Raw genomic sequence first — 26,037 nt, 5'->3', positions numbered from 1 at the left:
ATGGTCCTCACCAAGGTTACTAATCTGGCTTGATAGATCTTTTTTTTTATGTATAGTGATCTTTCACTGAAACACAAACATGCAGTGGAGCAAATTGAATTTTAACAATAAAATAGAAATTAACTATGAAAAGAAATGAAGATAAAATAGATCAAATCAATCCATTTATGTAAATCACATGTTTAAACATTCTGAAACTTGTGTGTAGGATATAATCTCAGTATCCCAACAGTTCTCCATTCGAGTATGCATGCTGGAGAGAATTCACGACTCTGTCATATTGCTAGAGTTTAATTTAGCTGTGATTTCAATCCCCATCTTTAGAATCTGATAGCCAGCCTCATCCTTCCATCTTCATATAACTGAGTTTAGATTTTCTCAGCTTCAAATAATCCCTATCAGGGTTTTAACTAACTACTTCTAGGATCTGTAACTTTCAAACTATCTCCCCACACTGTTGTAACCTATTTATTAACAGTTCTAGACAATCTCCCTTATTCATGAACAACAGTTTTATATACCCAGCTTCTGCCAGGATTTCTATAAACTGAACTGAAATCTAGAGGGTTTCTTGAAGCTATGATTATTTGCCTTAAGCCAAAGTAAACCCTTCTATCTAAAGTCCCATGTACTACACTGTTCACTTGCATAACTCAATCAATGAAAACCCAGTACTCATCAGAAAATCTCTCTCTCTGTAATGCTGCATCTTAAAAGAAATCACCATAGTTGCAGAACTAGAGCATAGAGTATAGAACAGGCCCTTTGGCCCTTGATGTTGCGCTGACCTGTGAACAAATCTAAGCTCATCCCCCAACACTATCCCATCATCATCCATGTGCTTATCCAAGGATTGTTTAAATCTCCCTGATGTGGCTGAGTTAACTACATTAGCAGGCAGCGCATTCCACGCCCTTATCACTCTCTGAGTAGAGAACCTGCCTCTGACATCTGTCTTAAATTTATCACCCCTCAATTTGTAGCTATGCCCCCTCATACAAGATGACAGCATCATCCGAGGAAAAAGACTTGCACTGTCTACCATATCTAATCCACTGATCATCTTATATATCTTTATCAAATCCCCTCTTAACCTTCTTCTGTCCAATGAGAACAGACCCAAGTCTCTCAGCCTTATAGAAATTACTTATAAATTAATCACTAAATCTCATTACGAACACACTTACCTAATCCTACATGCCACTAGAGTCATAGAGATGTACAGCATGGAAACAGACCCTTCGGTCCAACCTGTCCATGCCGACCAGATAGCCCAACCCAATCTAGTCCCACCTGCCAGCACCCGGCCCATATCGCTCCAAACCCTTCCTATTCATATACCCATCCAAATGCCTTTTAAATGTTGCAATTGTACCAGCCTTCACCACTTCCTCTGGCAGCTCATTCCATACACTTACCACCCTCTGTGTGTAAAAGTTGCCCCTTAGGTCACTTTTATATCTTTCTCCTCTCACCCTAAACCTATGCCCTCAGGGAAAAGACTTTGTCTATTTATCCTATCCACGCACTTAATAATTTTGTAAACCTCTATAAGGTCATCCCTCAGCCTCCGATGCTCCAGGGAAAACAGCCCCAGCCTACTCAGCCTCTCCCTATAGCTCAGATCCTCCAACTCTGGCGACATCCTTGTAAATCTTTTCTGAACTGCAACTTACGTCATAGCTGTTATAAATACACTTTTTCTTCTATGTATTATGTTCTTGTTCTTGACTTAATGCTGAATGTTTTATTTATTTTTCCATGACCTATAATGCTGGACGTATTATTTCTTTATTTTTCCAATTTTTTCCCTAAGAGTTTGTACTGAAGAATCTGTACCAAGGTGTCTTTATACCTAAGGTGGTGCTGTAAGTGGCAACTTGTAAACTTTTCATTTCAGTACGAGACAATAAAGCTAATTCTATTTCTAATGCAGATAGAGAATGGTTTACAGTGGTAGCTTATCAGTAATAAGAAATACATCAGGGTTTCAGTGATCAGATGCAGGAGCTAAGAACAAGCCTATTTGTTCTCTAGGGCATAGAGGTGTATTCCAACTGTTAATGCAGTCCCCTAGATGTACATACTCCCAATGTTGTTCCTTGAATACAATTAAGAAGGTCTCCAACAGGGTAAAAACAATGACTGCAGATGCTGGAAACCAGATTCTGGATTAGTGGTGCTGGAAGAGCACAGCAGTTCAGGCAGCATCCAAGGAGCTTTGAAATCGACGTTTCGGGCAAAAGCCCTTCATCAGGAATAAAAGGGGCTTTTGACCGAAACGTCGATTTCGCTGCTCCTTGGATGCTGCCTGAATGGCTGTGCTCTTCCAGCACCACTAATCCAAGGTCTCCAATAGTCTCCTTGAGTATCTCTAGTGGAGCTGTATCAGTTCCCCAAGTCTAAATTGAGGAAGCAAAAGTGCAGGTTAATTACCCAGTTCCTAATTTGTCAGAAAGGGGCCTGGGAAGTGGAAACAGATCCACAGAAAAGTAAATGTCCAGAGAAATAGAGATTTTCCAGAACTTTATGAAGTATCAGTACTTGCTTCACCTCTGCAAATCAAACAGACTCCTGATGATTCAAGGACACTTATCCGTCTGCTCCAGTGTTTGCCATCGGATCCAGTTCCTGAAATTCAGGCACAGATGGATTTCCAGATCTGTTCATTGCCAGTGTCCATGTTGGATGAGTGGGGTTTTGTTTACATTTGTTGAGTTTTACAACTGTTCAGAGTAACCGGTGCAGTGTATTAGGCTTCAGTTAGACCATTCCAGAATTGTGGATTAGTGGTGCTGGAAGAGTACAGCAGTTCAGGCAGCATCCAAGGAGCAGCGAAATCAACGTTTCGGGCAAAAGCCCTTCATCAGGAATAAAGGCAGTGAGCCTGAAGCGTGGAGAGATAAGCTAGAGGAGGGTGGGGGTGGGGAGAAAGTAGCATAGAGTACAATGGGTGAGTGGGGGAGGGGATGAAGGTGATAGGTCAGGGAGGAGAGGGTGGAGTGGATAGGTGGGAGAGTGGGAGGGGGACTTGAAATGTTGGGCCACGGGGCGGTGTGGTTGATTGGTGCGGGTGTCCCGTAGATGTTCCCTAAAGCGCTCTGCTAGGAGGCGCCCAGTCTCCCCAATGTAGAGGAGACCACATCGGGAGCAACGGATACAATAAATGATATTAGTGGATGTGCAAGTAAAACTTTGATGGATGTGGAAGGCTCCTTTAGGGCCTTGGATAGAGGTGAGGGAGGTGGTGTGGGCGCAGGTTTTACAGTTCCTGCGGTGGCAGGGGAAGGTGCCAGGATTGGAGGGTGGTTGTAGGGGGATGTGGACCTGACCAGGTAGTCACGGAGGGAATGGTCTTTGCAGAAGGAGGAAAGGGATGGGGAGGGAAATATATCCCTGGTGGGGTCTTTTTGGTGATGGCGGAAATGTCGGCGGATGATTTGGTTGATGCGAAGGTTGGTAGGGTGGAAGGTGAGAACCAGGGGCGTTCTGTCCTTGTTATAGTTGGAGGGGTGGGGTCTGAGGGCGGAAGTGCGGAATGTGGACGAGATGCGTTGGAGGGCATCTTTAACCACGTGGAAAGGGAAATTGCGGTCTCTAAAGAAGGAGGCCATCTGATGTGCTCTATGGTGGAACTGGTCCTCCTTGGAGCAGATACGGCGGAGGCGGAGGAATTGGGAATACGGGATGGCATTTTTGCAAGAGGTAGGGTGGGAAGAGGTGAAATCCAGGTAGCTGTGGGAGTCGGTGGGTTTGTAAAAAATGTCAGTGTCAAGTCGGTCGTCATTAATGGCGATGGAGAGGTCCAGGAAAGGGAGGGAGGTGTTAGAGATGGTCCAGGTAAATTTAAGGTCAGGGTGGAATGTGTTGGTGAAGTTGATGAATTGCTCAACCTCCTCGCGGGAGCATGAGGTGGCGCCAATGCAGTCATCAATGTAGCGGAGGAAGAGGTGGGGTGTGGTGCCAGTGTAATTACGGAAGATCAACTGCTCTACGTAGCCAACAAAGAGACAGGCATAGCTGGGGCCCATACGTGTGCCCATGGCTACCCCTTTGGTCTGGAGGAAGTGGGAGGATTCAAAGGAGAAATTGTTAAGGGTGAGGACCAGTTCGGCCAAACGAATGAGAGTGTCGGTTGAAGGGTATTGTTGGGGACGTCTGGAGAGGAAAAAACTGAGGGCTTGGAGGCCCTGGTCATGGCGGATGGAGGTGTAGAGGGATTGGATATCCATGGTGAAGATGACGCATTGGGGGCCGGGGAAACGGAAGTCTTGGAGGAGGTGGAGGGCGTGGGTGGTGTCTCGAACGTATGTGGGGAGTTCCTGGACTAGGGGGGATAGGACAGTGTCGAGGTAGGTAGAGATGAGTTCAGTGGGGCAGGAGCATGCTTAGATAATGGGTCGGCTAGGGTGATCAGGCTTGTGGATCTTGGGAAGGAGGTAGAACGGGGCAGTGCGGGGTTCCTGGACTATGAGGTTGGAAGCTGTGGGTGGGAGATCTCCTGAGGTGATGAGGTTCTGTATGGTCTGGGAGATGATGGTTTGGTAATGGGGGGTGGGGTCATGGTCGAGGGGGCAGTAGGAAGAGGTGTCCTTGAGTTGGCGTTTGGCTTCAGCGGTGTAGAGGTCAGTGCGCCAGACTACCACTGTACCCCCTTTATCCGTTGGCTTGGTGGCGAGGTTGGGATCCTCCAAACTTCCAGCTCAGCACTGTCTCCTTGACTTGTCCGGACTTGTCCTACCTGCCTATCTCCTTTTCCACCTATCGACTTCACCCTCTCCTCCCTGACCTATCACCTTCATCCCCTCCCCCACTCACCCATTGTACTCTATGCTACTTTCTCCCCACTCCCACCCTCCTCTACTTATCTCTCCACGCTTCAGACTCACTGCCTTTATTCCTGATGAAGGGCTTTTGCCCGAAACGTCGATTTCGAAGCTCCTTGGATGCTGCCTGAATTGCTGTGCTCTTCCAGCACCACTAATCCAGAATCTGGTTTCCAGCATCTGAAGTCATTGTTTTTACCCCATTCCAGAATTGTGTTTTCTTTTTGGTTTTAGACAATCAACCACAGCCTGAAGAAAGCCCTTTGGTTTTAGTTCAGTTTGCAAAGTTCCTGGCAGAAGCTGGGTATATTAGACAGTTGTTCCTGAGGAAGAGAGATTGTTTAGAACTGTTAAGAAATAGGTTACCGCAGTGCAGAGAGATAGTTTGGAAGTTCCAGATTAGAAGTGGTTGGCTCAAACCTTGTAAGAAGTTATTTGAAGCTGAGAAACACTAAGCTCAGTTGTATGAAAATTAACGGAAGATTCTGAAGATAAGGAATTGATGGGAGGTCACTGTTTCCACTTGAACATGTTAACTGTTTTTGAACTGGGTAAAATGATGTGCATAAATCTCTCCATGTTGCCTCCTCGGCATTCTGGAACCTCTGTATCGTGTAACCTTTCTTTCTTTAGATGTTCAAGGGACCTCGAGTCTGACACTGAAGAGTGGGCTGCCGTATAAAACCACGGGAGTTGGGAAAAGGAACATCAGAATGAAGAAGAAGAAGAAAGGAGCCATCACAGCAAACTTTGCTGGCACCAAATATCAGATCGGTGAGAATAACTTTCCCTTGCAGATCCGTGTGATGGTCAAGTGGGGAAAATGTCTTCACATAGTCTCTTATTTGCACAGAATGTGAATCTTGCCGAGAGGTGAGACATGTTGCTGAGACGTTCTGATTTGGAGTCAACCGTTAGAATTTTATCGGTGTGGGTTATGGTGAGATTGTGAATTATGGTGAATTGTGTGGGTTATGGTGAGAAAAGTGGCAGTACCACATAGGAAATCAAGAGAGGCCAGGCCTGACATCACAGGATCAGCTTGCTGCATTCTTTAACTACTTTCTGCTCTGTGAGGCAAGATTCTCTCAACATTTCCCATCCACCTGTCATCATAGCTTCGGTTCTGAGGACCAGTGGCTGAGGTGATGAGCTTCAGGTAGCTGCGTTCAAACCCAGCAGACCTTGCCACTGCTGGTCCTGGCTCTCCATGGACCGGGCCTGGATCTCCATGGACCGGGCCTGGATCTCCATGGACCGGGCCTGGCTCTCCATGGACCGGGCCTGGCTGTCTGTGGACTGGGCCTGGCTGTCTGTGGACTGGGCCTGGCTGTCTGTGGACTGGGCCTGGCTGTCTGTGGACTGGGCCTGGCTGTCTGTGGACCGGGCCTGGCTGTCTGTGGACCGGGCCTGGCTGTCTGTCGACTGGGCCTGGCTGTCTGTGGACTGGGCCTGGCTGTCTGTCGACTGGGCCTGGCTGTCTGTGGACTGGGCCTGGCTGTCTGTCGACTGGGCCTGGCTGTCTGTGGACCGGGCCTGGCTGTCTGTGGACCGGGCCTGGCTGTCTGTGGACTGGGCCTGGCTGTCTGTGGACTGGGCCTGGCTGTCTGTGGACTGGGCCTGGCTGTCTGTCGACTGGGCCTGGCTGTCTGTGGACTGGGCCTGGCTGTCTGTGGACTGGGCCTGGCTGTCTGTGGACTAGTAGAAAGTGAGGACTGCAGATGCTGGAGATCAGAGCTGAAAATGTGTTGCTGGAAAAACGCAGCAGGTCAGGCAGCATCCAAGGAGCAGGAGAATCAACGTTTCGGTCATGAAGAAGGGCTCATTCCCGAAACGTCGATTCTCTGTGGACTGGCCAGGCTGTCATAGGACTAGGCCAGGCTGTCAGTGGACTAGGCCAGGCTGTTTGTGGACTGGGCATGGCTCTCTGTGGACCAGGCCTGGTTCTCCATGGATCAGGCCTGACTCTCCATGGCAACTGCTAACCTGCCCATGGAGACTGCTGGATCAGCTGGATGGTCGTGTGACTTGCTGCAGCTCCTGGTCAATGAAGGCCATTATGTCCCATATCCCTGTCTGCCTCTCCTGCCCTGTAATTCACCTCGATCGCTGACACCAGGGTGGCCTCTCCTCCCTGAGGCTGAGCAGGTGCCTGGTCTCCCTCAGTCCTCCGAATGCCTGCGGCCTGAGGTGTGTCTCCCTGGGCCAGCTGGGGAGCTGTGGCAGTGAGGTGCTCACCAGATTGTGCTCCACTCTCTAAACCCAACCTCTATCAGGTCCTGAGCTGGCAGGGATCTGCCTTTGCTGAGGAATCTTCTGGGGTGTCTGTCACCTCATTCTCTGAGGGACCACCTGAGGGAGTGGCCCATTTGTCTGCAGGGGCTGGGGACATCCCACAGGTACCTGCCCGGCACGAGAGAGAGAGAGAGAGGTGGGGAGTGGGGGGAGGGGAAGAGAGAGAGAGAGAGAGAGAGAGAGGGAGAGAGGTGGGGGAATGGGGGAGAGGGAGAGAGAGAGAGAGAGAGAGAGAGGTGGGGGGGAGAGAGACAGAGAGAGAGACAGAGACAGAGAGAGAGAGACTGAGAGAGGGAGAGAGGTGGGGGGTGGGGGAGAGGGAGAGAGAGAGAAGGCATCGCGGGCAGTGATTGGACACGGTGTGTAAGGAATGACATTACTGGTGGGGTTACTGTGAGAGCTGCAGCGGATTGGGGAGTTGTATTCACTGGGTTTGTGGGACATGGACGTCACTGCAGCACCACAGGGGGGGTCCCCTTTTCTCATTCAAGGGACACAACACCCTCCTGATGGTGGGGGTGGGGGGGGTGAGGAGGCTGGTATCGGGCACCCTTTGACCCATCTTTCTGCCCTCTTCAGGAACGAGAGAAAGGGGAGGGCCTGAGTGAGGTGACATTGGGTGACCCAGCTGTTAGTGCTGGTGAAGGTGAGGGGAGTGGGGAGTGGGGAGTGGTGGTGATGAGGAGTCAGTAGGCAGCACAGTGAGGGTTAATGGAGGGGGGAGGCTGACGGCTGACAACAGCGAGTGAGGGAGATGTCACAGGGAACAGTGAGAGTGGGAGAGCAAGACCCTGGTGGCAGGTGGGTGCAGCAGCAATAGAGGGAGGGGGAGGTTGCAGAGAGAAGAGCATGGCATTGCCTTGGAAGAGGGCAGAGGATGATTGATCTTCCTGTGCCACTGCTGCCATTCCTCTAGAACGCAGAAACTGCATGACCGGGTGGTGACCTCAGACCAGGCTGCTAGCGTCTGGTGCCAGGGCTTCCTTTGTGTGTCATTTGGGCAGCAGATGTCTTCTTATGGACCTCCAGGTCCCTTTTGAAGAATCACAGCATTGTCACCTGCTCAGCCATCTTCAGAAAGACTGCCCCTCAATGAGTAAGAAACCTTAGGAGTACCAACGCTTGCCAGATGCACAGATGGTGTGGCTATCTGGTGGATAGTAACTTCTTCCAGGAATGGCAAGTGGTAGAATGACACTAGATTCAGGCGAGAGGGGCATCATAGGCTGGGGTGAATCATCAAGCAGGTGGGTTTCACAAGATATGTCAAGAGATCTCACTGGGCCTCACAGTGAAAAACCTTTGTTTAACTTATTGAACATGACTGTTATCCAAGGTGGCACGGTGACTCACTGGTTACTGCTGCTGCCTTACTGTGCCAGGGACCTGGGTTCAATTCCAGCCTTGGGTGACTCAGTGTGGAGTTTGCCATTCTCCCCGTGTCTTCGTGGGTTTTCTCCAGGTGCTTCGGTTTCCTCCCACAGTCCAAAGATGTACAGGTCAGACGGATTGGCCACAGGGAATACAGGGATAGGCTAGGGGTGTAGGTTAGGGTAGGATGCTCTTTGAAGGGTCAGTGTGGATTTGTTGGGCCAAATGGCCTGCTTCCACAGTGTAGGGATTCTATATTTATAATTAAGAGATTCAGTTTATCAGGACAAATGCAAGGATGCCAAATTTCAAATGATCGCACCAATTTGCAGAGGAACGAGATGGGCAGGCACTATTTCGTTTGGATAATTGATTATTCGGTTAATTGATTTCCTCTGGGGCTTGGGGTTTTCTGTAAAATGTGCTCCCCGTTCAGGAGATGAGGCAGTGCGTAAGCCCTGGCCCTGCCCTCCCCCAAACCCCGTTCGCCCGCCCCCAACGCTGTCCGCCTGCTGCCACCCCGCACCCCAAACCTGTTCCGACCCACCCTATGCCTCCCGCCCTCCCCTGAACCCTGTCGGCCCCTAACCACGCCCTCCCACTGTCCAACCCCCGTCCATGCCCCCCCCCCCTCCCTGCTATCGGGGCAGCCAGACTGTACACCAACAGTCAGACTGCTGCTGCCTTTGTGGGGTAAGTCTCCAAATAGCGTGCGCGTGGACACACACACACCTTTGGACTGCAACGTTTTGACAAGTTCCACCTTTGCCCTGTACAGGACAATATTACAGAGATTATCCGGGGAAGGGGGGTTTCAGGGTACACCCCTGAAACCCCCCTCCAGGGAAAGTGTGTGGGGGGAGAGAGAAGGCAGGACGTCAGTAATGTGGAGATGGGTGCCTGGACTGTTCAGGACTGTTCTCGGCAGCATTTCAGTGAGTCGAGAACGTTCTTAATTATTGTACCTGTAAACAAAAGACCCGATCAGGGCTGAAACAGCTCTTTGATGTAATGTTTCTATCGGGGCCTCAGGATCTACTGTGGATAATCCGATGTTCGGATTATTGATATTCAGATAATTGAGGTTCCTCTGTACATAACAGGAGAAAAGGGGCTCATTGCTTCACAACAAACAGAGACAGAAATTGCTGGAGAAACTCAGCGGGTCTGGCTGCATCTGTGATGAGAAATCAGTGTTAAACATTTAAAATCAAGTGACCGCCCTTCAGAATGTGATTAATTAGTAAACTGGCTGTTTAGCCGAGGTCTAGATTAGAGTGGTGCTGGAAAAGCACAGCAAGTCAGGCAGCATCGGAGGAGCAGGAAAATCGACGTTTTGGGCAAAAACCCTTCATCAGGAATAGAGGCAGGGTCCTGCAGAGTGGAGAAATAAATGAGAGAGGGATGGGGGTGGAGAGAAAGTAGCATAGAGTACAACAGGTGAATGGGGGAGGGGATGAAGGTGATAGGTCAGAGAGGAGGGTGGGGGAAGGTAGCAAAGAGTACAATAGGTGAATGGGGGTGGGGATGAAGGTGATAGGTCAGAGAGGAGGGTGGAGTGGATAGGTGGAAAGGAAGATAGGCAGGTAGGACAAGTCATGAGGGAGGTGCTAAGTTGGAAGGTTGGAGCTGGGGTTGGATGGGGGAAGGGGAAATGAGGAAACTGGTGAAATCCACATTGATGCCATGGGGTTGAAGTGTTCCGATGCGGAAGATGAGGCGTTCTCCCTCCAGGAGTCGGGTGGTGAGAGAGCGGCTGTGGAGGAGGCCCAGGACTGCATGTCCTTGGCAGAGTGGGAGGGAGAGTTGAAATGTTGGGCCACAGGGCGGTGTGGTTGATTGGTGCGGGTGTCCCAGAGATGTTCCCTAATGTGTTCTGCTAGGAGGTGCCCAGTCTCCCCAATGTAGAGGAGACCGCATCGGGAGCAACGGATACAATAAATTATATTGGTGGATGTGCAGGTAAAACTTTGCTGGATATGGAAGGCTCCTTTAGGGCCTTGGATGGAGGTGAGGGAGGATGTGTGGGCGCAGTTTTTGCAATTCTTATGGTGACAGGGAAAGGTGCCAGGAAGAGAGGGTGAGTTGTTGGGTGGTGTGGACCTGACCAGGTAGTCACGGAGGGAACGGTCTTTGCGGAAAGAGATGGGGAGGGGAATATATCCCTGGTGGTGGGGTCCGTTTGGAGGTGGCGGAAATGTCGGCAAATGATGTGGTTTATGCGAAGGTTGGTAGGATGGAAGGTGAGCACCAGGGGCGTTCTGTCCTTGTTGCGGTTGGAGGGTGGGGTTTGAGCACGGAGGGGCGGCATATGGATGAGATATGTTGGAGGGCATCTTTAACCATGTGGGAGAGGAAATTGCAATCTCTAAAGAAGGAGGCCATCTGGTGTTCTGTGGTGGTAGGTGTTGCCATGATGAAGGCAAGGCAAAGGGAACAACAGGCTCTCTAAACCCCTGGGGCAGTTCTTCATGTCCTTTTTGTTTGCAGCGAATGGTCCTCGAAGCACAAACACTAGGAGTTGACTGAATGGGTTAACGCGGCTGTTCATGTGACTGTTAGCACACTCAGGGTTATGAAGGAAGTGCTGCTACCTAATCATGGAATCACAAGTTTTTTCTTGTTCTCTGTTTTGTGGTCTGGTTGAGATCACTCTGTATCTTATAGACAATCAAAGGAACTTATTAATTCAAACAACCAACCACTGGAAGATGTGGTCTCTGTTCCTGACATTGCATAGGCCCTGTAATTCATTGAGAGCCTGTCATTTAGAGTCACAGATTCATAGAGATGTACAGCACGGAAACAGACCCTTCGGTCCAACTCATCCATGCCGACCAGATATCCCAACCCAACCTAGTCTCACCTTCCAGCACCCGGCTCATATCCCTCCAAACCCCTCCTATTCATATACACATCCAAATGCCTCTTAAATGTTGTAATTGTACCAGCCTCCACCACTTCCTCTGGCAGCTCATTCCATACACGTACCACCCACTGTGTGAAAAGGTTGCACCGTAGGTCTCTTTTATATCTTTCCCCTCTCACCCTAAACCTATGCCCTCTAGTTCTGGACCGCCCCCTCACTCCAGGGAAAAGACTTTGTCTATTCATCCTATCCATTCTCCTCATGATTTTGTTAACCTCTGTAAGATCACCCCTCAGCCTCAGACACTCAAGGGAAAACAGCCCCAGCCTGTGCAGCCTCTCTTTATAATAGTTCAAATCCTCCAACCCTGGCAACATCCTTGTAAATCTTTTTTGAATCTTTCAAGTTTCACAATAACTTTCCAATAGGAAGGAGACCAGAATTAAACGCAGGATTCTAAAAGTGGCCTAACCAATGTCCTCTACAGCCACAACATGACCTCCCAACTCCTGTACTCAATATTCTGACCAATAAATGAAAGCATACCAAACACCTTCTTCACAATCCTATCTACCTGTGACTCCACTTTCAAGGAGCTATGAACCTGCACTCCAAGGTCTCTTTGTTCAGCAACACTCCCTAGGACTTTACCATTAAGTGTATAAGTCCTGCGAAGATTTGCTTTCTCAAATGCAGCACCTTGCATTTATCTGAATTAAACTCCATCTGCCATTTCTCAGCCCATTGGCCCATCTGATCAAGATCCAGTTGTAATCTGAGGTAACCTTCTTTGCTGTCCACTACACCTCCAATTTTGATGTCATTTGCAAACTTACTAACTGTACCTCTTATGCTCACATCCAAATCATTTATATAAATGACAAAAAGAAATGGACCCAGTACCAATCCTTCTGGCACTCCACTGGTCACAGGCCTCCGGTCTGAAAACAACCCTCCACAACCACCCTGTGTCTTCTACCTTTGAACCAGTTCTGAATCCAGATTCTCCCAGTATTCAGTGTCATCTAACCTTGCTAAACAGTCTCCCATGGGGAACCTTGTTGAACGCCTTACTGAAGTCTATATAGATCACATCTACCACTCTGCCCTCATCAATCCTCTTTGTTACTTCCTCAAAAAACTCAATCAAGTTTGTGGGACATGATTTCACATGCACAAAGCCATGTTGACTATTCCTAATCAGTCCTTGCCTTTCCAAATACATGTACAACCTGTCCCTCAGGATTCCCTCCAACAAGTTGTCCACCACCGACGTCAGGCTCACTGGTCTATAGTTCCCTGACTTGTCCTTACCACTCTTCTTAAACAGTGGCATCACGTTTGCCAACCTCCAGTCTTCCAGCATCTCACCTGTGACTATCGATGGTACAAATATCTCAGCAAGAGGCCCGACAATCACTTCCCTGGCATCCCACAGAGTTCTCGGGTACACCTGATCAGGTCCTGGGGATTTATTCACCTTTAACCATTTCAAGACATCCAGCACTTCCTCCTCTGTAATATGGACATTTTTCAAGATGTCACCATCTATTTCCCTACAGTCTATATCTTCTATATCCTTTTCCACAGTAAGCACTTCATTAGAAATATTCTTCCTCTATTTATTGGAGCCAGTAAACGTTATTGTAGATTCATAGAACTGTTCAGCACAGAACAATCTGTGTATTGTTCCTGTGCTGGTTTTTTTTTGAAGCACTGTCTATTCAGTGGCACTCCACTTACCTTTGTTCTTCATGAAGGTAACTATTGAATCTATCTCTTCCTCCTTTTCATGCATTGAATTCCATCTAATAACAAAATCTCGTCATCCACCCCAATTATCTTCAATCTGTGTTCTCTGGTTGCTCACATTCCTGCCGGTGGGAATTTGATCAAACAGTTCATGACTGTGAGGACCTCTCTTCCCTTGCCTTTTCTGCTTGAAGATGGATAGACCTGATACTTTTAAAGACTTTGTCTTCTCTCTGTTCTTTCGGTTCATCAAACGCCATGCTCAAATATGAAAATGTTGCTGGTCAGCCAGCGAATGGTCTTGTGAGCATTCTCATCGTATTTGGTTGTCAAACGCAGTCCTGGGTTATAAATGGGGCATCTCACCAACTTCAAACTGCTCCCCACTCGTAACATTTCTGCAGCTCCCAAACTACAGTTGTCCAAGAGGGAGTTGATGCGAATGACCCATATTGCGTCTGCAGTTTAGGGGAACTGAGCTTTGAAAACACGAGTTCTATTTTGAAGAGAGCAGTGACGCTCTGGGGGTGGGAGGTGCGGGGTACTGTGGTGAGCGGAGTTTGGAACCCACATTTGACCACATGCGTTGCCATCTGCTGACACTTTCCTTCTGCCAATCCTTTGCCCAGTCTGCAGCAGGCAGCTTTACATCCTTCAGCAGCATCTAGAGCAGCGCGGTGATTAACAATCACTGTAGACTGCTTTCAGGAAAAGAACATAACAATAACATGACAAACTGTGGGTGCTGGAAATCTGAAACAAAACCAGAACTTGCTGGAGAAACTCAGCAGTTCTGCAGAGAGGAAAAAACGGTTTTGCCATAAGGTCAGTGAACACGAAACGTTAACTCTGTTTCTCTCTCCACAGACACTGCCAGACCTGCTATACTGCACAGAAACAGGCCTTTTAGTCCAACACATCCATGCTGACCAGACATATCAAATTAATCAAGTCCAATTTGCCAGCATTTGGTCCATATCCCTCCAAACCCTTCCTACTCATATACGCATGTTGTAATTGTACCAGCCTCCACCACTTCCTCTGGAAGCTCATTCCATACACGCGTTGCCATCTGTATAAAAAAGTTACACCTGAGTTCCCTTTTAAATCTTTGCCCTCTCACTGTAAACTTATGCCCTCTCATTCTGGTCTCTCCTATGCTGGGGAGAAGACCTTGGCGTTTTACCCAATCTATGCCCCTCATGAATTTATAAACTTCTATAAGGTCACCCCTCAGCCTCTTATGCTCCAGGGAAAACAACCCCAACCTATTGAATCTCACTACAGCTCAAACCCTCCAACCCTGGCAATATCCTTGTAAATCATTTCTGAACACTTTCAAGTTTCAAAACATCCTTCCTATAGGTGGGAGACCAGAACTGCATGCAGTATTCCAAAAGTGGTCTAACCAATGTTCTGTACAGCTGCAATAAGACTTCTCAACTCCTATACTCGATGCACTGACCAGGAAAGACAAGCACACCTCCTTCACTATTCTATCTACCTACAATTCCACTTTCATGAACCTGCATTCCAAGGTCTCTTTGTTCAGCAACACTCCCCAGGACCTTACCATTAAGTATATAGGTCCTGCCCTGATTTCTAAAATGCAGCACCTCACATTTTTTTTAAATTAACCTCCATTTGCCTCATCTCGGCCCATTGGCCCATCTGATCAAGGTTCTGTCATGCACTGAGGTAACCCTCTTCGTTGTCCACTACACTTCCAAATTTAATGTCAACTGCAAACTTATTAACTATACCTCCTACATCCAAATCATTTATATAAATGACAAAAAGTAGTGGACCCGGCACCGATCCTTGTGGCACTCTACTGGTCACAGGCCTCCAGTCTGAAAAGTAACCCTCCACCACCACCCTCTGTCTTCTACCTTCGAGCCAGTTCTGTATCCAAGTGGCTACTTCTCCCTGTTTTCCATGTGATCTAACCTTGCTAATCAGTTTCCCATGCTTATAGCCTCAGGGTAGAGTAAAGGGGTATATGCCTGTCAGCGTACAGTCTCTCAGGGCTGCCTTGTGATAAACTGAAGCCAGAGCAAGGTGATTCTTAAATAAAGTGAAAGATTTTCTGATCTCATCAGACCCAGTAAATATTACTTGGCAGCACAGCACCAAGAATATTATAGAAGATCTCATTCATAAACTCTGCTTTCTCTCCGCAGATGCTGCCAGACGTGCTGAGTTTCTCAGATAATTTCTGTTTTTGTGTCAGATTTCCAGCATGTGCAGTTCTTTGTTTGATTGTTTGGATCTAGCCATGTCCTCGACATTCTCACACCACTGCTTCCCAAACCTTCTCCCATGTTGGTGCTTGATAATACCTGTGACCCACGGGATAGAGATGGGGGGGGGGGGGATGTTGTAGGTGGGTTGTAAAGTGGAGAGCAGATTAGAGTCAAAGAGTGATACAGTCATACAGCATGGAAACAGACCCTTCAGTCTAACCAGTCCATGCCAACCACATCCCAAACTAAACTAGTCTCACCTGCCTGCGCTTGGCCCATATCCTTCCAAACATTTCCTATTCATGTACTTATCCAATTGACTTTTAAACATTGTGACTGTACCCACATCCACCATTTCCAATGGAAGTTCATTCCACACTCGAACCACTCTCTGTGTAAAGAAAGTTGCCTCTCATGTCCTTTGTAAAACTTCCTCCTCTCACCTTAAAAATATACCCCCAGTCTTGAAATCCCCCACTGTATGGAAAAGACATCTGCCATTCACCTTACCTATACCCGGCATGATATTATACACCTCCATAAGGTCACCCCTTAGCCTCCCACACTCCAGTGAATAAAGTCCCAGCCTATCCAGCTTCTGCCTATAACTCAAGCCATTCCTTCCCAGTAACATGTTTTCTGAACCCTCTCCAGCTGAATAATATCCTTGCTATAGGAGGGTGACCAGAACTGCACACAGTACTCCAGAAGAGGCCTCACCAATATCCTATACAACCTCAACGTGACATCCCAACAGCCATACTCCATGGGCGCAGCAACAAAGGCAACGTGCCAACAGTCTAATTCCTACTCTCTGCTTCCAGTTAACCAGTCGGCCTTCCATCCACGCCTGTACGTTACTCCCTACTCTGTGAGCTTTTATTTCTCAGGGTAAAGCTGTTACATTCACAAGGCCTTTAAGTTTGAAAAGCACTGCGTTTTTATGGGAATTAGCCAACTCAGGTGGTTTACAATGCAGAGTAACGCCAACATTGCAATTCCTTCATTGGCTGAGGGTGCCATGAAGGACTGTCCTTCACAACATGAGGTGTAGTAACCCTCAGGCTAACTCACCAGTAGTCCTCTATCTCTCTCTCTCTCTCTCTCTCTCTCTCTCTCTAACTTTCTCTGTACTGAGAGAGTAGCCTCGGCATTCAGGCTGTGAGATCCAACTGGTGAGATTATGCCATTTGAAAAAAAAGGAAGTTTAAAGGAGTCGCATAGCTTTTAGCAATCCATCAGAAGTCAATTGCTTCGAAGACACTAAGGACTGCAGATGCTGGAAGGAGGAGTCAATAGATGTGAAGCTGGAAAGTGGCGTCCCAGGTAGACAGGGCCGTGAAGAAGGCTTTTGGCCCACTGACCTTCATCAGTCAGGGCATGGAGTATAGAAGTTGGGAAGTTATGTTGCACTTGTACAGGATGTTGGTGAGGCCGCACCTGGAGTATTGTGTTCAGTTTTGATCACCTTGCTATAGGAAGGCTGTTATTAAACTGGAAAGCGTGCATAAAAAATTTACAAGGATGTTGCCAGGACTCGAGGGACTGACCTTAATCCGAGATGGAGGACGGGAAAAATTTCTGGCTGGAAGTTGAAAAGGCTGGGGCTGTCTTCCTTGTAGTGTTGGAGGTTGAGGGGTGACCTTATAGAGGTTTACAAAATTATGAGAGGAATGGATAGGGTAAATAGACAAAATCTTTTCCCTGGGGTCAGGGATTCCAGAACTAGAGGGCATAGGTTTAGGGTGAGAGGGCAAAGATATAAAAGACCTAAGGGACAACTTTTTCACACAGAGGGTGGTACGGGTATGGAATGAGCTGCCAGAGGAAGTGGTGGAGGCTGGTACAATTGCAACATTTGGAGGGTTTGGAGGGATATGGGCTGGGTGCTGGCAGGTGGGACTAGATTGGTTTGGGAAATCTGGTCGGCATGGACGGGTTTGATCGAAGGGTCTGTTTCCGTGCTGTACATCTCTATGACTCTATGACTCTATGAGTTAGAGGGAGAGATTGGACAAGCTAGGACTCATTACTTTAGAGCGTAGGAGACTGAAGGGGGACCTTATAGAGGTGTATGAGATCATGAGAGGCATGGATAGGATGAATGCACTCAGTCTTTTTCCCAGGGTTGGTGAATCGAGGACTAGAGGGCATCCGTTTAAGGTTAGAGGGGAAAGAATAAAATGGAACCTGAGGGGCAACTTTTTTCACAGAAGATGGTACGCATATGGAATGAGCTGCCAGGGGAAGTGGTTGAGGTGCGTACATTAATAACATTTAAAAGGCATTTGGACAAACACATGGATAGGAAAGGTTTAGAAGGATATGGGCAAGTGCAGGGAAATGGGGTTAGTGTGGATGGACATTTTGGTCAGCATGGACCAGTTTGGGCCAAAGGGCCTGTCTCTGTGCTGTAAGACCTTATGACTCTATAACTCTATGTTAAATTGATAGAAATGTCGAAAGTAGGCCATTCAGCCCTTTGAGCCTACAATACAATCATGGCTGATCACCCAACTCAGTCCCCTGCTCCTGCTTGCTCTGCATACCCTTTGATCCCTTTAGCCTAAGAAAGATATCATGGAATCATAAAATCCCTATTGTGTGGAAACAGGCCATTTGGCCCAACAAGTCCACACCAACCTTCTGAAGATTAATCCATCCAGACCCATTCCCCTACCCTGTTAACCCCTGACTAATGCACCTACCCTACATATCCCTGGACACTATGGGCAATTTAGCATGGCCAATTCACCAAACCTGGATAGGATGAATGCACTCAGTCTTTTTCCCAGGGTTGGTGAATCGAGGACTAGAGGGCATCAGTTTAAGGTTAGAGGGGAAAGAATAAAAGGGAACCTGAGGGGCAACTTTTTTCACAGAAGATGGTACGCATATGGAATGAGCTGCCAGGGGAAGTGGTTGAGGTGCGTACATTAATAACATTTAAAAGGCATTTGGACAAACACATGGATAGGAAAGGTTTAGAAGGATATGGGCAAGTGCAGGGAAATGGGGTTAGTGTGGATGGACATTTTGGTCAGCATGGACCAGTTTGGGCCAAAGGGCCTGTCTCTGTGCTGTAAGACCTTATGACTCTATAACTCTATGTTAAATTGATAGAAATGTCGAAAGTAGGCCATTCAGCCCTTTGAGCCTACAATACAATCATGGCTGATCACCCAACTCAGTCCCCTGCTCCTGCTTGCTCTGCATACCCTTTGATCCCTTTAGCCTAAGAAAGATATCATGGAATCATAAAATCCCTATTGTGTGGAAACAGGCCATTTGGCCCAACAAGTCCACACCAACCTTCTGAAGATTAATCCATCCAGACCCATTCCCCTACCCTGTTAACCCCTGACTAATGCACCTACCCTACATATCCCTGGACACTATGGGCAATTTAGCATGGCCAATTCACCAAACCTGGATAGGATGAATGCACTCAGTCTTTTTCCCAGGGTTGGTGAATCGAGGACTAGAGGGCATCAGTTTAAGGTTAGAGGGGAAAGAATAAAAGGGAACCTGAGGGGCAACTTTTTTCACAGAAGATGGTACGCATATGGAATGAGCTGCCAGGGGAAGTGGTTGAGGTGCGTACATTAATAACATTTAAAAGGCATTTGGACAAACACATGGATAGGAAAGGTTTAGAAGGATATGGGCAAGTGCAGGGAAATGGGGTTAGTGTGGATGGACATTTTGGTCAGCATGGACCAGTTTGGGCCAAAGGGCCTGTCTCTGTGCTGTAAGACCTTATGACTCTATAACTCTATGTTAAATTGATAGAAATGTCGAAAGTAGGCCATTCAGCCCTTTGAGCCTACAATACAATCATGGCTGATCACCCAACTCAGTCCCCTGCTCCTGCTTGCTCTGCATACCCTTTGATCCCTTTAGCCTAAGAAAGATATCATGGAATCATAAAATCCCTATTGTGTGGAAACAGGCCATTTGGCCCAACAAGTCCACACCAACCTTCTGAAGATTAATCCATCCAGACCCATTCCCCTACCCTGTTAACCCCTGACTAATGCACCTACCCTACATATCCCTGGACACTATGGGCAATTTAGCATGGCCAATTCACCAAACCTGGATAGGATGAATGCACTCAGTCTTTTTCCCAGGGTTGGTGAATCGAGGACTAGAGGGCATCAGTTTAAGGTTAGAGGGGAAAGAATAAAAGGGAACCTGAGGGGCAACTTTTTTCACAGAAGATGGTACGCATATGGAATGAGCTGCCAGGGGAAGTGGCTGAGGTGCGTACATTAATAACATTTAAAAGGCATTTGGACAAACACATGGATAGGAAAGGTTTAGAAGGATATGGGCAAGTGCTGTGGGAGGAAACCGGAGCACTTGGAGAAAACTCACACAGACACGGGGAGAATGTGCAAGCTCCACACAGACAGTCGCCTGAGGCTGGAATCAAACCTGGGTCCCCTGTGCTGTGAGGCATCATGCTGTAATAGAGTCATACAGCATGGAAACAGACCGTTCAGCCCAACCCATCCATGCTGACCAAATTTCCTAAACTGAACTAATTCCATTTGCTTGCGTTTGATCCATATCACTGTAAAGCTTTCCTATTCATGTATCTGTCTAAATGTCTTTTAAATGTTGTAATTATACCAGCCTCCACCATTTCTTCTGGCAGCTCATTCATACACACACCATCCTCTATGTGAAAGCATTGCTTTGCAAGTCCCTTTTAAGTCTTTCCCTTCTCACCTTAAACCTATGCCCTCTCGTTTTGAACTCCCCTACCCTGGGGAAAAGATCTTGGCCACTCACCTTATCTATACCCATCATGATTTTATAAACTTCTTCAAAGTCATTTCTTACCCTCCTCCACTCAAGAGAAAAATCTCCCAGCCTATGCAGCCTTTCCTTGTAACTCAAGCCCTCCAGTCTTGGTAACATTCTGGTAAATGTTTTTTGCACCCTTTCCAGTTTAGTAACAGCCTTCCTAGACCAGAATTGTGCGCAGTACTTCAAATGCGGCCTTACTATTGTCTTATACAGCCACAACATGACATCCCAACTTCCTTGTTCAGTGAATTCTGATGAAGGGTCACTGGACACAAAACATTAACTTTGATTTCTCTTCACAGATGCTGTCAGACCTGCTGAGCTTTTTCAGCAACTTCTGTTTTTACAACATCCACAGTTCATTTGGTTTTTATCTGTATTCATGTACTTATCTAAATATTCTTTAAACGTTGTAACTGTACCCGCACCCACCATTTCCTCTGGAAGTTTATTCTACACATGAACCACTCTCTGTAGAAATCCTGCCCCTGCCACCTTAAAAATATGCCCCGGTCTTGAAATCCCTCCTATGCTGGGGAAAATATCCTTGTTATTCACCTTCATCTATCCCATGATTTTATAAACCTCTTTAAGACCACCCATCCTACATTCCAGTGGAAAAACTCCCAGCCTATTCAGCATCTCCTTATAACTCAAACCCTACATTCTTAGCCACGCCCTGGTAAGTCTCTTCTGAACCCTCTCCAAGTTAATAAAATCCTTTCTCTAACAGGGAGACCAGAACTGGATACAATTGCTTTGACCAACGAAGACAAGGTGCCAACTGCCTTCTTCACCACCCTGTCTACCTGCAACAGCACTTTCAAACAACTATGTACCTGCACCCCTAAGTCTCTCTGTTCAGCAGCACTTTCCTGGGCACTGCCAATAACTGTATAACTCCTGCCCTGATTTGTGTTACCAAAATGCAACACCTCGCATGTATCTAATTTAACTCTACCTGCCACTCCTCAGCCCGCTGGCCCACCTGATCAAGATTCCCTATAAAGATCCTCTTTAAAACATTCAATAATTTGGCCTCAAATCTGCTTGTGACAAAGAACTCCACAGCTCCCCACTTTCAGGGTGAAGACATCTCTCCTTATTTCTCCCCATCGCAGTCTGGATTGGCCTCCCCTTTATCCTTCGACTCTGACCCCTCGTTCTGGACTTGCTGGTCATTGGGAGCATCCTTCCTGTGTTTACCTTGTCTAGTTCTGTTTGACTGTTCTAGGGGATCCAGTGAAATCCCCCTCACTCTCATGCACTTATTTGTGTGGAAAATCTTGCCTCATAAAAGTTGTAGCTGAATCATCTACAGACTCCACTTGATTAAAGTGTGTCAGCTTCTGAACAGTCTTGACCAGGTGGATGTAGGACGGATGTTTCCTCTTGTGAGTAAGTAAGACAAGTTTTATAAATCAGGACGGTGATCTTCTTGAATATTGCAGCAAGTCTGAGGGGCTAAATGGCCTAATTGTGCTCCTGTGTCCTATGTTGTTGTAATGCCGCTATGATAAGTCACCTATAAACTATTGTCGACATATTGAGGTTAGTAATACAGACTATTGAGGGTAGCAGACAGGAAAACAAAATCATCTGATCCATTCAATTAACTGCATGCAACAACAATGATGTGCATTGCTTTAACACGCTTGATTTGCTAAAGCACTCCAAAGTGTAACACAGGTGTGATTATCAAATCAACATTGTCCCAAGTTCCTATGTTAAGGGATATTAGGTTATGTGACCCAAAGCTGAGAGAAAATCCTGGGTCTTAAGGAGGACTGAGGTGAATGGGTTCAGAGAGGGAATTCCAGGGCTCAGGGCCAAACTGCTGAAGACAAGGCTCTCAGAGGTGGAGTGATGAAAGATGGTGCCGTGAGAGAGTGCAGATTTGGAGGAGTGTACAGATCTCAGAGAAGCTACTGGAGGGGTGTACAGAGATCGGGAAGGATGGGGAGAGATTTGGTCAGCTGGATGGGAATTTAGAATGTATTGTGTTAGAGCCTCTTCTGGCATATTGTATCCACTTCTGGTCTCCCTGTTATAGAAAGGATTTTATTAACTTGGAGAGGGTTCAGAAGAGACTTACCAGGGCGTTGCTAAGAATGGAGGGTTTGAGTTATAAGGAGATGCTGAATAGGCTGGGAGTTTTTCCACTGGAATGTAGGATGGGTGGTCTTAAAGAGGTTTATAAAATCATGAGGGGCATAGACGAAGGTGAATAACAAGGATATTTTCCCCAGCATAGGAGGGATTTCAAGACCGGGGGCATATTTTTAAGGTGGCAGGGGCAGGATTTCTACAGAGAGTGGTTCATGTGTAGAATAAACTTCCAGAGGAAATGGTGGGTGCGGGTACAGTTACAACGTTTAAAGAATATTTAGATAAGTACATGAATAAGAAAGGTTTGGGGGAATATGGGCCAAGTGCAGGCAGGTGGGACTAGTCTAGTTTGGGATTATGGTTGGCATGGACTGGTTGGACCGAAGGGTCAGTTTCCGTGTTGTACGATTCTATGACTCTAGGTTTGAGCGACATTGTGGTCAGTGAGCTCTGGGACAGAGGGTGAATGGGGGATAAACTGCTCCTCACATTGCCCAAATTGTGAAGGTTACAGACTGACAGGAACAAGGTGGTTTCCCGTTCTGTTTTTGCAGTGCGCCTGGCAATATTGGAAGCAGGGTTTTCCCGAGCCCGGGAGGAGGATGACACTGCCAACCTGATCTGGAATGATGCCGCTGTGCAGCAGGAGAGGATTGCGGATCTGAGAAACTATCAGGTAATATCAGCGTGGCTTTAAACAGCCACCATCGTCGCTCAGCTGTGAGCTCACTTTGCCTTTTTGATAATGGCGACTGTGTAATCATGAATCAGGCCTGACCCATTCTGCCTCTCGAACCTGCTGTCCCATTCAATGATCTGATTCCTCCACAATCACAACTACCCACTTCTAATACCCCCCCCACCCCCTTTCCCTTGCTTATCAACAATCTACCAACCTCTGCCTTAAAATATTGAAAGTCTCATACTTTTCAGGACTAGACTCCCAACCTTATGTGAGAAAAGAATTCTCTTCATTGCTGTTTTAAATGGGTGACGTCTGTGGAGAGTGGATTGATGAGGTGTGTGCAGGAACTGGGGTGATGAAGGGAGAAGAGAGTGGAGCGGCTCCCAAGTTGTGGTTGCAGTAACTTAAAGTCATTGGGTAGGGGAATGGGTCTGGGTGTGTTACCCTTTGGAGGGTCGGTGTTGACCTGTTGGGCCAAATGGCCTGTTTCCACGCTGTGGGGTTTCTATGCTCTCTGTGTCAGAGACCTTGCTGTGGAATGTACAGCCAAGACTTGACCCCCATCATCACGCTCCCCCTTTTACCTGACAGGGTGTAGCAGCAGATTGTTGGCAGAGAAAGGGCTGAAATGTGGGATTTGGGTTTGTTGTTTGGGATTCTCTGTGCTGTGAATCTGCTGGCTGTGGACTTTGAGCTCAGACAGTTGTACTGCTTCCCCACACCACCAGGGGGTAGCACCGCCTTGCAGTCTTGTAACTCATCCAGTCCACACTTAAAATGTTCCTGTTCAAATCTTACGTATTCCATAAAGAGAGAACTTTTAATACTTTCTTTGCCCCATTGTACATTGTGCCGTGTCTGACTGCTGCTTTACTGTGTTACACTTACAGATAATGTACCTTATTTTTGTTAACTTGGTTAAGGCTTTGGAAATTGTTTCCTGTCAATTGTTTCCTGGTCTGTGGCCTAAATCCATTTACTTACCTTTGGCCCATATCCCTTAATATTTATTTGCTTAACAAAAAGATTATCTATCTCAGATTTAAACTTGACAACTGATCCAGCATCCACTACCATTTGTGGGAGAGAGTTCCAAACCTCTCCTACCCTTTGTGTGTCGAAGAGCTTCCTAACATTTCTCCCCAACAGGCTGGTTCTCATTCACCATGCCCCCTATATAGAATCTTGAAATTTTATGGTGTGGGAGGAGGCCATTTGACCCATCATATCTCTACTGCCTCCTGAAACAGCTACCAGCCAGTCCTATTCTCTAGCCCTATTTCCATAGCCTTCTCAATTCATCACTTTCAGATATCTATCCAGCTCTCATTTGAAACCTCCTATGGAATCCGCCTCTATCAATCTCCCAGGCAGTGCGTTCCAAATCCTAACAACTTGAGTAAAGAAATTTCTCTCATCTCACTCCTAGCTCTCTTTCTGAAAATCTTGAAATTGTGACCCCGAGTTACTAACATGCTAACTATCCTTCTTTACCCTGTCAAAATTGTTCATAATTTTGAATACCCCAATTAGGTCACCACTGACCTGCTCCAAGCTGAATAAGCTCCATTTCTCTAATCTGTCCTTGTATCCAAAATCCATCGTTCCTGGGATCATTAGAGTAAAACTCCTTTGAACCCTTTCCAGGGCTTTAACATCCTTCTTTAATAAAGTGCCCAGAACTGAACACAATCCTCTAAATGTTGTCTGACCAATGATTTGTAGAGGTGTAGCATCACTTGCTTGCCTTTATACTCTATGCCTCTGTTTATAAACCCAAAGGATCCTATAAACCTTCTCAACAACGGTTCCACCTTCAGAGAATTATATACGTGAACCCCAAGGTCCCTATTCTCCCTTCAGAGTTGCACCATTGAGCCTGTATTGTCTCTGTATGTTTTTTCAACCAAAATACATTGCCACACAGTTTTCTATATTAAAATTTATCTGCCAGGTGTCTGCCATTTGGCCAATGTGTCAATGTTCCTCTCAAGTCACTCAGTGTCATCCTGACAATTCACTATTCTCCCTGGTTCAGTATCATCTGCAAATTCAGAGATTTTGCCCTCAGTACCCATCTCCAGATTATTTACATAAAAACGACAGTACCAACACTGATATCTGGGGAACACCACTTTCAACTCATTCCCAATCTGAGAAATGCCCATCTATACCTACCCTCTGTTTCCTATCCTTTAACCAACTTTTAATCTATGCTTCTAGGGACCCATCAATCCCAAACATTTCTAACTTGCTAACCAATCTGCCATGTGGCATTGTATCAAATGATCTTGCTCTTGTCTTGTACTCTATGCCTCTATTAATAAAACCCTGGTTAAGTTATATTTTAACAATTGTTCTCTCCATCAGCCCTGCTATCTTCAATGATATATGCACAGATACACCACATCCCTCTGCTCCTGCAACCCCTTTAGAATTAGAGTCATAGAGTCACATAGAATGGAAACAGACCCTTTGGTCCAACACATCCACTCTGACCAAGTTTCCCAAACTAAACAAGTTCCACTAGCCTGCATTTGGCCCATATCTCTCTGAACTGTTCCTATTCATGTATCTGTCCAAATATCTTTTAAATGTTGTAACTGTATCACTTCCTCTGGCAGTTCACCCTCAGATCCTGTTTAAATCTTTCTTCTCTAACCATGAAAATATGCCCTCTGGTTTTGAACTGCCCTACTCTGGGGAAAAGACCTTTGCTAATTGCCTTATCTATGTCCCTCATGATCCAAACACCTCTATAAGGTCACCCCTCAACCTTCTACGCTCCAGTGAAAAATGTCCCAGTCTATCCTTATAACTCAAACCATCCAGTCCTGGCAACATCCTGGTAAATCTTTTTTGAACCCTCTCTAGTTTAATAATATCCTTCCTGTAGCAGAGCGACCAGAACTGTACACAGTGTACCAAAAGTGGCCTCACCAATGTCCTCTACAACCTCAACATGACGTTCCAACTACTGCACTCAAAAGTCAGATTGTGTTTTTACAACAATCGACAATGGTTACGTAGTTACTATTTGGCTATTTTATTTGAGATTTGTTGTGG

General features: G+C 46.8%; 1 protein-coding gene across 4 annotated transcripts in view; it reads left to right on the top strand.

Annotated features, from left to right (window-relative positions):
- ttll7 (tubulin tyrosine ligase-like family, member 7) overlaps nt 1–26,037 on the top strand; it is a 401,618-nt gene that overhangs the window by 208,862 nt on the left and 166,719 nt on the right. For all 4 annotated transcript variants that reach the window (XM_072574809.1, XM_072574807.1, XM_072574806.1 and 1 more), the window contains exons 3-4: nt 5,460–5,600; nt 22,841–22,962. In XM_072574809.1, the coding sequence (XP_072430910.1) occupies nt 5,460–5,600; nt 22,841–22,962 (263 nt within the window). The remainder of the gene's footprint in view (nt 1–5,459; nt 5,601–22,840; nt 22,963–26,037) is intronic.

This window comes from Chiloscyllium punctatum, chromosome 7 (assembly GCF_047496795.1).
Source record: "Chiloscyllium punctatum isolate Juve2018m chromosome 7, sChiPun1.3, whole genome shotgun sequence".
In the NCBI taxonomy this organism is placed as follows: Eukaryota; Metazoa; Chordata; class Chondrichthyes; order Orectolobiformes; family Hemiscylliidae; genus Chiloscyllium; species Chiloscyllium punctatum.
This window is presented reverse-complemented; position numbering and strand designations above follow the sequence as displayed.